Source organism: Bidens hawaiensis, unplaced genomic scaffold (genome assembly GCF_021521415.1).
Source record: "Bidens hawaiensis isolate Kalapana, Puna unplaced genomic scaffold, B.hawaiensis_p1.1 tig00023305_1, whole genome shotgun sequence".
Taxonomy (NCBI): Eukaryota; Viridiplantae; Streptophyta; class Magnoliopsida; order Asterales; family Asteraceae; genus Bidens; species Bidens hawaiensis.
In genome coordinates, this window is record NW_027493655.1 from 42,511 (window position 1) to 54,756 (window position 12,246).

The 12,246-nt window shown below is 35.5% G+C and overlaps 1 protein-coding gene across 1 annotated transcript; it reads right to left on the reverse strand.

Moving 5' to 3' along the window:
• Window positions 1-6,574: 6,574 nt before the first annotated feature.
• Window positions 6,575-6,991, reverse strand: LOC143567290 (uncharacterized). The gene is made up of 2 exons (XM_077053748.1): window positions 6,806-6,991; window positions 6,575-6,733 (listed from the first exon to the last, which is right to left on the reverse strand). The coding sequence occupies exons 1-2, from the start codon at window positions 6,989-6,991 to the stop codon at window positions 6,575-6,577; spliced, it is 345 nt and encodes a 114-aa protein (XP_076909863.1).
• Between the last annotated feature and the right edge of the window lie 5,255 nt (window positions 6,992-12,246).

The following is a 12,246-nucleotide window of genomic DNA, read 5'->3' on the forward strand; positions in this document are numbered from 1 at the left end:
AACATAAACAATTAGACAATCAATCCAAATTCAAGAACAATTAACATAGATGTCTTGTAAATAACCTTACATCCCCAAGAGAAACACCAAGAGACTAGCCACACATGATTTGCATCTTCAATTCAATGTTTAATCCAAATCAACAAAAGATTATAGCTTTAATCTCCAATTAGAATCACCCAAAATAATGTTCCAAGGCACCAAAAATCACCCACCAGATTGTCTAAGTCGGAATCATCAAATAGAACCCAAAAGTCTTTTAAAACAGGTTTTTTTCGAGTTGTAACCGTCATCAGACGCTGAACCTACCGTAAGCTACAGTGGCTATCGTAGCTTACGGTGGCCATTAAAGCATTACGGTAGCAACTCTCTGTTTACGGTGGATAGTTACGATGCGGGTCCCTAACGTAGCTTACGATGGCTACTGTAAGCTACGGTAGTTCTAGTTCCAGCTCCCATTTTCTTCCTTGACTTCTTAGTTATTTGTCTTCAAGTCTTGGGTCCTTTGCTTCTTTCATCATAACATATTTGAGCACCCTTTTCTCCTCACTTATACCTGCAATAATGTCACAACATAATGTAGTAATCTAAATCTTTGAAATTACACATTAAAGCATACATTTGCATTAGAATTACTACACTTAAGGGTGGCTCTACGGTCCACCCGTCAACCTGTTCACTTTCCGGTTAGTAGTTTTAGTTAAGTTACGAGTCTAGAATTATTACTTAGTGTCTAGATTAATATAATTTTAGTTAATAATTTTATAACTACTTTTAGCACATCACTAACCCATTTACAAGCTACTAGACGGTTGAACCGAAGTTAACTATATGTATGTCTTCCCACCAGGTCTACCACCAACACTAGTGTATAAAATTTAGGTAAATATCACACTCGTTTTACGACATCAAAACCATGCTAGCGCAACTAGCCCGAGTGGGGTTGTCAAACCCAGTAGTGCTACTTAATAAAACCTCGCGATCCCATCCTTTCAATTCAAAAGTAAGTAAGGACTTTAAGTGATAAAAGGGCATCTAGTATAAACTTGTGATATAAATAAGAAATTTCCAGAAAAATCTGAAATATTCCACTACGTTTTCCTCCAAAAATCCTATATAAAAGCAAATCAGTGTTCTCTCCGTGAAAACATGTAAAAGGAAAAATAGTTGGTGTTTTTTCCCCGAAAACAAGTTTACAAAATCAGTCGGTACTTTCTTCCAGAAAGAAAATACGAAAAGTATGAACTCACTTAAGTATTCAAACGAGATTCCACGAACAAGCTTAACAAAAGAAAGTATGCCCATCTAACCAATACATAGTACAAGTATTAAGATATGAGGAGGTATTTAACAATACGACACCCTAGTACTCACGTAAAGACCCACACACAAACATGGAACTGAACCAACGACTTATTGGTGATATATAATAATGTCAATAGCTTCAAATCACTCTGACATGCATCCTATGACACCAACACCATCCAAATATCAAGCAATTATCATTTACAACCAAATTTGTCCAAGAAACCTTTGAGACAAATTTCTACCCGCACAACCTAATTTATTCATCTAAGCATACCTTTGAAATAAAGTCCACAAAATTTACCAAAGAAGCACGTATGGATTAGATTTCTTAGGATATTTTTATTATATTTTTGGTTTGTGTACAACGTTCACAACAATCCATTCGTTCCAAGTAGGTACAGATTATTCATCAACTTACGCAACAAAAGTATAGACTTGGTAGACCTCTAAATCAAACTAAATTAAGCAAATCCAATTGGCTTAGTTTCCTAACTCAAAGTATGAACTTCCAGAATTGGAATTACCCTATTTAGCTTTGTCATCATCAAGTTATGATATCGTGAATATAGGTCAGAATTCTACTTTACAAATTTGATTCGACCTTCGGTTTTGTAAAATCATAAAACTATCAAGAACTCATCCACAAATTACAAACTACATCTTTCTAAAAACTAGACTCAATGTAGTACGTCATGAAGTCAAGATTTGATCAAAACTAAGCAATATTTATCAAGTTACAAGCAAAATCATTAGCGAGTGAAATTCTGTCCAGAATCCAATTTATCGTGAACCCTTAGTAAATCATGTTTACACGAACAACAGCGTTCTAAACCATCAATTATCAATCACATATGTCTTATAATGGTTATATCACTGAGATTCTCATGCCATGCATCAATTAACATCAAAAGAACATGTAATGAATCAAGAAAACGACGCTTAAGAGATGGATACTTACAACTAACGATTGTTACTATGTAAACACAACCCCTAGCACTTCCAATGCACCCCTAAGCTTCCCAAATGACCCAAAATCTCTAGGGTTTCGTCCAAAAATGGTAGAAGTCGATATTATGAGCTCTGTGGTTTTTTAAACCATTTTAAACAATTTTTCATGATCTGACGTTACTCAGCGCGGCGCGAGGGATCTTGCCAAATCCTTCGCGTGGCGCGAGGGATCTGGCCAAATCCTCCGCGCGGCTCGGCACGCTTTAGGTTTCTTTTTTTATATATAATATTAATAATCAAAGTATGAACACGCAAAGAAAGTAATCACATAGCACGTACATGTATTCGTTTACGGGATGGACATTTATCACCAACGCGTACGGATCGACTCTTGTGTGTGACTCGTTACCGACTCGTGAAATGTTATGCATGAATGTCTAAGGTAGTGAAGTATGTGTTGACGAAGTTAACCTGAAAATGCGGGATGTCACAAAATGTAGGGCATCGGGATCGGGGGCTTAGAGTTGAGATAAATATTTAAACTACTCCAATTCTTGCAAAATTAAACCACTTTTAAGAATATACACACAAAAGAAATGAAACCACCGTAGAAAATGAAACAAAAAACGATCACTGTTAGGCACAAATGGGATGATCCTATGAATTATAAACATATATAGATGAACCATACGTACGTATATGGTAACGCAAAAACCCTTGAAAAATCAGGTCATATCCTCCATAATTCTTTGAATGAATTAGGTCTTATATTAATGACACCATACCCCTAATTGAGGATATGCTTTCGATTAATATCCCGTCGTTCCGAGTTGACACCGATGATGAACCAAATGAATACCCCAAAAATCTATGGGTTTAGCGAGGTTGACGAAAATGCAACAATTGGAAGAGAGCAGATTCTTTGAAGATAGAGAAATGAAGGCCATGTGTAAAGAGCAAAGCATACGAGTAAGGCAAAGAATGCAAAGAAAATAAGTACAACAAAGTAGAAACTACAATGCAGTTAATACAACTCTTTAAACATCTTTTCAATGAAACAGTAGGACTGTAAGTGATAAGATATTTCTAATTAAAATATATAATATAATAATTATTATGTCGTTGAAACACACATTTCTTTTTAAATAGCCCACAAATAAAAGTCCTAGTGGGCTAGCAGGGGTGCAAAGCGAGATGACCCGAGCTCGAGCTCAGCTGGTTTTAAGCTATGTTTTCGAATCTCAAGCTCGGATCGTGAGTAGATTTTTAAGCTTGGCCCAGCTCGGCATGACTCATTTATTATTTATTAATTATTTTTTTATATATTTGTAACTATTTTTATATACTTTTTCAATTATAAATTTATGCATAAAATAATGAGTTAAGTGTCATTTTAGTACTTATGGTTTTGCCAACTACGCAACTTTAGTACCGATCTTAAATTTAGTGCAAATGTCTACCTCAATTTCTAAAAACTTGCAATTTTAGTATTTTTTTTAACTCTGTCAATTTTCCTCTGTTAAGTCAAGGTTAGAATGGTAATTTCAGTTATTGTATTTATTTTCTCTTTTTTTTAACCTGTTCCCCCCCTCCCTTTTTTAATTGATAAAACCCTAACCCTAACACATTCTTCTTCAAAATCCCCCTACCAATCTGATCCTTCAAGCAATCGAGTAACAAGAGAGAAATCATAAACACCGATCAAATATGGCTGAGACGTGGGTGTTTCATAATTTGATTATGATTTTTATCAGCTTACGTGGCAATCGCCGGCCGGTCATCACCGTGAAATCCTCCTCCAGTTCCCGCCGTGAAAGTGAAACGGAAAATTTCGTGGTGGCGGAGATGAGTCATCGCCACCACCACCGACAAGCTTGCTGTTGCTGCTGCATTCAATTCTCGTCGGAGAAAAACTATCTTTCCGATCATCACAATTTCCGTTGACTATATTATTATTATTAGCCTTACACGCAGCCCGTCTAGTCCTTAAATTCCACGGCTTCTCCGCCGGCGTCATCTCCACCGTCGTTGCCGCCGTGGCTGCTGTCGGAAATTTTCCTCTCAAAGTCGCGTCTTTCATTTTACCCACTTCCGTCTAGAAAAAAAACATCAGCTTCTCTCTAGTGACTTCAATCTCGTCGTCTCCATATTTGATCGGTGTTTATGATTTTGCTCTTGTTACTCAATTGCTTGAAGGATCATATTGGTAGGGGGTTTGAAGAAGAATGTGTTAGGAAATTTAGGGTTTTATCAATTAAAAAAGGGGGAAACATGTTAAAAAGAAAAAATAAATACAATATAACAAAGGAAAATTGACAGGGTTAAAAAAAAGTACTAAAATTACAAGTTTTTGGAAACTGAGGTAGCCATTTGCACTAAATTCAAAATCGGTACTAAAGTTGCGTAGTTGACCAAACCACATATACTAAAATGGCACTTAACTCAAAAATAATATATATTATTTAGTTATTTCTATTTGTCTTTTCATAACATTATATATATTAATTAAAAATTATTAAATCTATATTTTAAAAAATTATATAAATGCCAGGCTCCTTTAGGCTCGCTAGCTGCCTCGGGCTAGATAAGTGAAGGTCAGGCTCGATTAAGCTTGTCTCAATCGACCTTTGTAATGAGCCGATCTCGAATAGCTCGCGAGCGGCTTGGCTCGTTTCCAGAAACCGGCAGGAAATCATAAAACGAACCATTAACCAGATCAAAAATTGACGAATCCAAGTTGAAATTAACGGATATCCCAATTAACTTAAAAACGGTTATTGGTTATTTTTATACTTTTCGTAAACTGAAACTAATTGAATTATTCATATTTTCATATATTTCTAGTTTTATACCTCTATTTCATGTTTTATACCACCATTTAATGTATTTATATTTTCAATTCATGTGCTTTTGGTTATTAACCGAAAATAACCAAATTGAACTAAGACCATTCCCATTCACAAAATAACCCAACTCAATCTTTATTATAAAATTGATTTCTCTATCTCTTTCATCTACCCAATCCAACCAAACCAAACTTTCCACACTCATTAGCAACATAAACTTCACTATCTTTTATTAAATAAATATAATTTATAATTGTTTTTTTATTAATAATTGTTGTTTATTAAAAGTGTTTAGAAATATAAAAAAAATAATTTCTTTATTTAAAAATAAACAATATATATATATATATATATATATATTTAATTTGAAAATATTTGTATTAAATATTTATATTCACCAAAAGCACTTATGTCCAAGGCTTGATGCAAAACTACTATCGAGCCGGGGGTCTCACCGGAAGCAGTCTCTCTATCCCTATGGGATAGAGGTAAGGCTGTCTACATCTTACCCTCCTCAGACCCTACCATAGCATTGCTATTGGTGGGATATACTGAGTACGATGATGATGATGATGAAAAGCACTTAATAAAGTAGATAACAAAATTACAATCATAGCATTAAATATAAAATTACACTTAGAAATGATAAAAACTACATAATTATTCATCATCGCCAAAATTTTGCCAAATATGCTCAATCAAATCGTTTTTTAAAGTGATGCGAGCTTCTCTATTGCGAAGCTGTTCCCTATTGGTCATATAATTGGATAAGCTTCCAATTAGTTGCGTAGAGTATTGAAAAGGTTGTTCATCATGTTCACTTGAGCTTCTTCATTGCCGGTTAAGAGGTTTATCATTTAGAAATTCAGATGGGTCATAATAGTTAAGGTATGTGTCTCGTTCATCCTCAAATATCATATTACGCATAATAATACATGCAATCATAAGTTTCCCCATCATATCCTTGTCCCACACATGACATGGGTGTCATAAAACTACAAAACGAGCTTGTAGAACCCTAAAGGCGCATTCAACATCTTTTCGAGCAGCTTCTTGATGTTGAGCGGACAACTTGTGTTTCCGCAAATGTGGAGAAGTTATTTACTTAACAAAGGAAGCCCATGAAGGATATATGGCATCAATAAGATAGTACGCCATGTTGTATTCCCGATCATTCAAGACATAGCTCACATTTGGTGCTCGGCCGGTCAACACATCATCAAAAAGAGGAGATCTGTGGAGGACATTAATGTCATTGCACGTACCTGGTGTTCCAAAGAATGCGTTCCATATCCATAACTCATGATGCAACGCCTTCCAAAATGATTGTTGGTTTACCGCTTCTACCTGCATATTGGCCAGCCCAAGCGGTGGGGCAATTTTTCCACTCCCAGTGCATGCAGTCAATGCTGCCTATCATACCTAGAAATCCACGTTTTGCCCTGACATGGAGTAATCTTCTTAAATCTTCTTCAAGGTCTTCTAAGGTACTCTTGACTAAAACATGAAACGACACCTTCTGCGAACTTTATAACAGAATTCCTTGTTACAGGATCACTCATTCTCAAATATTCATCTTGTGCATCGGCTGATATTCCGTACGCCAACGCCCGTATAGCTCTGGTACATTTCTACAATGATAAAAGGAATTTTCTTCCGGTAGCATCACGTCTTTGTTGAAAATAGATATCACTCGCTGTAACCTCATCCACTATACAGAGGAATAATGGTTTTCGCATTCGAAATCTACGTTGAAATATGTCTTGATCGTATGTTGGGTTGTCCACAAAGTAATCTTTCATCAAACGTGCCTCACCTTGCTCGCATTCACAGTCATTGTGCCTTCTTCTAGCTCTATGAGGATGATCTCCTATGATCATATTTGGCATGCTTACAAATATTTCACAAATTAGATGATCAAGTTGTCGATTTTGCTCAGCAACCCTAGCTTTCCATTCATCAAAATCATTTAAGTTTGATTAACTGGGACTTGCTGATTTGTTTTCATTCTGAAACATTTTTCAAAGTTAGTGTTGGATAAAATATACAAATGTTATGCTCTTATTTATACAAGAAAAATAATGCAGGTAACGTTAAATAGTTTTATCTAAATAAAATCCAGACATCCAGTAGAAAGTTGACATGTGAGAAGATTATCCTAGATTTCCGATAGATAATGTTAAATCATATTATCTAAATAAGATAGAAGCATCCAGTAATAAGTTGGCACGTGGGAACTAAGATTATGCTGGATTTCCGGTAGCTAATGTAAAATCGTATTATCCAAATAAAATCCAAGCGCCCAATAAAAAATTGACACATGGGAAAGAAGATAATGTTGGGAACGTATTATAAATTCATTACAAACAAACAAAGTACACATACATAAATACAAAGTGGCATAATAAAATATCTTACACACACTAGACTTCAACATAATGAAAGTAAAACACACACTAAACTACAACATATTGAAAATAAAACACATACTAAACTGAATTTAGTTAGTTCGGCCCTTGAAACTTCAAAATTAGATGGTGTTTCAGGTTTTCTTCTTCATGCGACAAGAACGATTTTTGTAACAATGCGGTCAAACGTTCACTTTGCATTTTCTCTCGCTTCCTTTCATCCTTCTATTCTTCTAATTTTTGTTCTCTCCTATTTCATTTCTTCCATTTTTGCTCCCTTTGTTTCTCAAACTCGAGTATTTTGTTCATAAGTTCAAGTTCACTTCTTCTAGTAAGCGTCATTGCATTAAGTACTTCAACCACTTCATTAGAAACCTTACCTTTTCCTTTTCTTTTACTTTTAGCCGCATCTCTACCAATTGGACGCTGAATTGTTGAAGTACCTCTATTTAGCGTGTCTAGGTTGGAATTATCGCTATAGTCCCCTTCTTCGGTAGTCCTTGATCTTTTTGTGCTACCATCACTCTCTTCATTACCCACTTCACATTCAGGGTGAGAACGTCTTGTGGAAAGGTGTTTCTGTAGCTCCCACCTTAGGTTCTTACTCATAACTTAATTCCAAACAACATAGTCATTAAACTTGTTCTTACCTTGCTCATAAATACTTTCGATATTTTCTGGCTCATTCCACTTTTTTTGGCGATATGCTTCACCGTACGCAGCAACCCACTTGGTGACAGTTTCGTTAAGTCGATGGTAATGACCTTTCATTTGACCTATATTAAATTTTTCTGGATTTTCTGCTTGAGCTTCATCGTACAATTGATTTACTCGTGCCCACAACATTGAATTCTTTTGGTTTTGCTGGTAATGCTATTTCCACTAACCATACACCATGCCGACATTAAAGCGACATCTTCAGCAGCATCCCATTTAGTGCCTCCCTTTGATTGATTTGCAGAATTTTGTGCGGTTTCAAGACTTTTAGTGACAAAATCTTGACTTGGGTTTGAAAAATAGGTAGAGTTTTGATAGTACTGAGTATTGGATAATCTTCAAACTCTCCGAAACTAAAATTAATTTTTGTATTTGAAGGATTCATAGTAGACAATACGAATGAAAAGAAATTACAGATGGATATAAAAGTGATATGATATCATATATATATATATATATATATATATATATATATATATATATATATATATAAAGTTGAATTGTATAATCACATAATGTTAGATTGTTTAGATATTAAGTTTTATCCAAAAAATCTTATGAAACAATATGAAGTTGACAATTGCAGATAATGAATTAGATAATCATATAATGTTAAATGGATTAGATAATAAATTTTGTTCGAAAAATCTTATAAACCAATATGGAGTTGACAAGTGTCGAATAATGTAAATCAGTAATGATTAATATTTATTTTATTATAAAAATATATTTTTTTGCAATTTTACGTTTTTTAATAACATTTATACCGGTGTGTTCTCAAAAAAACTAAACAAAACAAGACTGTGTTTTTAGATTTTTTTAAACTTATTTATTAAAAGTTATTAAAGAAAAACATTTTAGTGTTAAAATTAAGAAAAACTGAAAATAAATAATCCCACCTTTTGTGTATTGACCGATAATAATCCCAACTTAAAAAATTACTACCAACGGTCCAACCTTTCAACTATTTTTACCTTAATGGTCCTCCATTGAAAAACACTTAACGCCATTACATTTTTTTCCGAGTTTCAAACCGATGTTTTAGGGCTTTTGATCGGAAAAAGGATATGAGTCAACTGATGTAAAACTTATCTCAAAACGGTGATACAAATGACGAAACAGTGTTTCAATTCGGGTGTTTGAATTTCCAATTAACAAAAATCAATCCATTTGACACATCATTTCAAGATAAGTTTTACAGAAGTTGACTCGTATCATTCTTCTAATAAAAAAAATCCTAAAACATCGATTTGAAACTCAAAAAAAAATGTAACGGCGTTAAGTGTTTTTTAACGGAGGACCATTGAGACAAAAATAGTTGAAATGTGGGACCGTTGGTAGTGATTTTTGATGACCGCTCACTTTGATTTTTATGAAAAGAAGATCGAACAGATGGGAATTGTCGTGGCGAAAGATGAGATCTCGAGGTTTATAGGTACTAGTTACAACAGAAATAAGAGATCTTATATAGACGACAATAAGATTTATGTGCCTAAATTGCATTTAACCCTATGAAAGTTTAAATCAATATTGTAAAAACGCTATAATGCAGGATCTAGTCGCAATTGTAATACATTGAGATCTGTTGAGACGTAATTGAGAAAACGATTGATTCTTTGTAGGATAACATTGCAATTACATGATACATCAAACAGATCAACATCTTCATGTTGGTATATCAATCTTTGATATCGGATGTTTGTAGTCTGGATTAAGTCTTGTGTTGCATACTTGTGACTAATGATGATCAATCAAGTGTTAAGGGGCATGGATGTGACATACAGCATCAATGATGAACTAATACTATTTTATGTCACGTTTTCTTAAGTAAATCATTATCAAAACATTAACATTAACTAAATTTTAGACCATTGCTTTCCTAACATATTTATACATCAATTTCATGTATTTATATTTTCAATTCATGTATTTTATTTAAAAATTTTAGCCTATGTTTGATTCTGGTTATTAATCTATAATCGAATTGGACCGAAAACCGAAAAACTAAACGGATAAACCATACCAATTAACCGAACTGAATCGTGTACCTTCTTACCGCTGTCCGGTGTAACCAAATAGCATAAGGCCACCCCATTTCTCATGATCGCGGATAGTGTTGCGTAAGCTAGGCATCTTTATATCCTTGGAAAACTCGCCGCACAAAGGCCCACTGCGATAAACCTGGTTGGGATGATATTCAAACTCAAGAACTTGTTGTTTCCAGCCCAAATATTTATACATTAATTTCATGTATTTATATTTTCAATTAATGTATTTTATGTAAAAGTTTAGCCTATGTTTGATTCTGGTTATTTATCAAAATTAACCGAACAGAATTGGACCGAAAACCAAAAAAACTAAACGAATAAACCAAACCAATTAACCGAACTGAATTGTGCACCCTCTTACCACTGCTCGGTGTAACCAACTGGCAAAAGGTGATCCCATAGCCTCTGATCGTGGATAGTGCTACGTAAGCTAGGCACCTTATTTTCTGGGGAAAACTTGCCGCACAAAGGCCCAATGCGATAAACTTGGTTAGGATTAGATTCGAACTTAAGAACTTGTTGTTTCCGGCCTAAATCTTTACTTCACTCTAATGCAAGTTGAGCTAAATCTCATTGGCGTTATTAAAATATTTAGGACACACTCGTTTCACAAAATTCAAACAAATTGGAACTTAAATCCCGCGACATGGCGTGTTTGGTTTGACAAGAGATGAAATTGGAAGCGTTGGTGGAATTTAGAAATCCTTCCAATTATGGAAGGGTAGTTAAATCACACCACAACCCACCCACCCTTCCCGTACTAACCATCCCCCCCCCCCCCCCTAATTATTTTTTTTGTTAAAACTAATTGGCATTACACTTGTGACATCCCACATCGGTTGAAGAGGAAAACTAAGCCTTCTTTATAAGGTGGTGGATATCTTCCCCATCATAACGCGTTTTGGGTGCTTAATGGTAGTGGATGAGAGGAGAACTCCACAGTTAAGCGTGCTCAGGTGGGAGTAGTAGCAGGATAGGTGACCTCCTGGGAAGTCTCCACCTGGGTAACCAAAAGCAAATCCGTGAAGCGATGGTGGTACGTCACCGCCAAAGCGGACAATATTATGGTGCGGCGGTAGCTAGGCTGTTACGGATGGTATCAAAGCAGAGTGTAGGATGGGATCGAATGCTTGCTACCGGTGTGGGAAAATGGGACATTATGCTCCAGATTGTACTGCTAAACCCGCGTGTTATAAGTGTGGGAAGACGGACCATTTTGCTAGAGGTGTAATGACGGTGAAGTTGTGGGTAGTGGAAAGAGAGATGCTGAAAAGTCAAGGCCAAGCAGATCTCCGATGTTGTGATAGGTACATTTCTAGTAAACGGTATTTTTGCTTCTGTTCTATTTGATTCAGGTGCTAATAAAAGTTTCATAGATGTAACATTCTGTAGGTTAGCTAAAATAAAACGTTGTTGTGTAGTTGAGACCTTTATGGTAGAAACTGCTAGTGATACCTCTGTTAGGATAATGAGAATAGTTAAGCACGGTAATGTAGCATTAGAGGGACGTGAGTTCCCTGTTACTCTTTTTGTAATGACCTTAGGAGGATTCGACGTGGAAACGGGAACACATCACCATGGATTTTATAACTAAGCTACCGCGTACAGCTAAAAACAATGATACCATCTGGGTGACTGTGGACCGATTAACTAAGAGTGCTCACTTTCTGCCTATACAAGAGACAATCTCATCAGAAACATTAGCGAATGTGTGTATTATACCGACAGACGACGACGACCAATCGAGTTTAACGTTGGCGACAACTCGATGCTTAAGGTCTCGCTGTGGAAAGATATTATTCGTTTTAGAAAGAGAGGGGAGTTGAGTCCAAGGTGTATTGGACCGTTTAAAGTCATAGCTCGTGTAGGAGAGGTGGCGTATAAGCTTGATCTTCCAACGGAATTGGAAGGGATTTACTCTACCTTTCATGTTTCTCACTTAAGGAAAAGTCTCGTCGACGACACTTCTCA

Bases quoted from the DNA above. Each gene is read 5' to 3' on its own strand.
- LOC143567290 (XM_077053748.1), bottom strand. From the start codon at position 6,991: ATGCCAAATATGATCATAGGAGATCATCCTCATAGAGCTAGAAGAAGG. The intron at 6,734-6,805 runs GTTACAGCGAGT...TTATCATTGTAG, and splicing joins TCCTCTGTATAGTGGATGAG to AAATGTACCAGAGCTATACG.